Below are 1,663 nucleotides of genomic sequence, written 5' to 3'. Positions count from 1 at the left end.
GCTACAGCAGTGACATTTACGTCATACTTCACACCAGGAGTCAGGTTAGTAATATTAACTTCTGTTTCTGATGAATTCAGCATCTTAATCCCATCAATCCACTTTACTTTATAGTAGGAGCTGTTTCCCAAAGGTTTAGTCCAGATCAGAGATATAGAGTCAGTTGTGACTTCAGTCACATTAAGATTGCGGACAGTCTCTGGTTCTGTGAGCAGTAACAGCAATGCATTAAAATGATACATTAATCATACTGTAAACTTTGAGACTAAGACAGAAGAGAGTTCATAAGTCATGCTGTGTTACTGAATTCAATCCAAACACAGATGGAAGGCATTTAGAATGAAAGTAAAGGGTATTTAAGAATAAAAGGACATCCAACAAATTTTAGAAGAAATAACAAATAATCAATTTTAGGAAGAAATGACCAAACAGGACACAAATAAGAGATGACTACTCGTAAACTAATGCGAAAACATGTGAAGAAAATGCTGTATGAACAGTGGAGGACTGGAGATTGCTAAGACTAAAGGCTAAGACTAATTTAGTATGCGAGTGTGTGTATAAATGGGTGAATAACTGAATGTGGTGTAAAGAGATTTGGTCAAGTCTCAAGTCTAAATTGAAAAAGCGCTATATAAGGCCATTTACCATTCTAATGTTTATCATCTATATAAGAGAGAGTACTGGGTAATGAAAAGACCAAAAGACTGAATCCCTTTAGTCATAGTAAAGTAGGTCACTAGAAATCTAATTAAAATAAAACAAAAAAAATCAAAGCACCTACTGTCTTTCTACTCATTAGTCATCAAGAATCAGTGTGTTGTCTTACTTGTGTAGCGGGATACAGAGGCAATGGATCCTTGAGTACGATTATCAGCAGCTACAGCAGTGACATTTATGTCATACTTTGTACCAGCAGTCAGGTTAGTAATAGTAAGTTCTGTTTCAGCTGAATTCAACGTCTTATTCCCATCAATCCACTCTACTTTATAGAAGGAGCTGCTTCCCAAAGGTTCAGTCCAGCTCAGAGATATAGAGTCAGTAGTGACTTCAGTCACAGTAAGATTGCGGACCATCTCTGGTTCTTTATGTGAAAAATAAAAGTACTATTAAGGCATATATCCTAATATCATATATCTTATGACTTTAACAACAGAGAGCCTTATTGCTATATAGAGTTGTTACATGAACTAAGCTGGGGGTGGGGAATATTGAAAAACAACAATGACATAACTTAAAATTCTTTACATCATTACACCTACTGTTTATCTACTCATTAGTCATCAAGAATCAGTGTGTTGTCTTACTTGTGTAGGAAAATACAAAGACACTGGCTCCTTCAGTATGATAATCAGCAGCTACAGCAGTGACATTTATTTCATACTTTGTACCAGCAGTCAGGTTAGTGATAGTAAGTTCTGTTTCAGTTGAATTCAGCGTCTTATTCCCATTAATCCACTCTACTTTATAAAAGGAGCTGCTTCCCAAAGGTTTAGTCCATTTTAGAGATATAGAGTCAGTAGTGACTTCAGTCACAGTAAGATTGCGGACCATCTCTGGTTCTTTAAATGAAAAATAAAAGTAAATTCCTGGTATAAAGTTTAAGGCCTTAACAGCAGAATCCTATTGCTACTTAATGACATAAAGCTCAACACTAACACAA

General features: G+C 35.7%; 1 protein-coding gene across 1 annotated transcript in view; it reads right to left on the bottom strand.

Annotated features, from left to right (window-relative positions):
- The window catches only part of LOC107089466 (receptor-type tyrosine-protein phosphatase eta-like), a 55,330-nt gene that overhangs the window by 22,417 nt on the left and 31,250 nt on the right, over positions 1 to 1,663 (bottom strand). Inside the window, exons 8-9 of the mRNA XM_015382276.1 lie at positions 1,308 to 1,562; positions 830 to 1,084 (exon numbers count right to left, since the gene is read on the bottom strand). Of these exons, the coding sequence (XP_015237762.1) occupies positions 830 to 1,084; positions 1,308 to 1,562 (510 nt within the window). The remainder of the gene's footprint in view (positions 1 to 829; positions 1,085 to 1,307; positions 1,563 to 1,663) is intronic.

Source organism: Cyprinodon variegatus, unplaced genomic scaffold (genome assembly GCF_000732505.1).
Source record: "Cyprinodon variegatus isolate N-32 unplaced genomic scaffold, C_variegatus-1.0 Scaffold254, whole genome shotgun sequence".
In the NCBI taxonomy this organism is placed as follows: domain Eukaryota; kingdom Metazoa; phylum Chordata; class Actinopteri; order Cyprinodontiformes; family Cyprinodontidae; genus Cyprinodon; species Cyprinodon variegatus.
The sequence above is the reverse complement of the archived record's forward strand: the minus strand, read 5'-3'. Positions and strand labels throughout refer to the sequence as shown.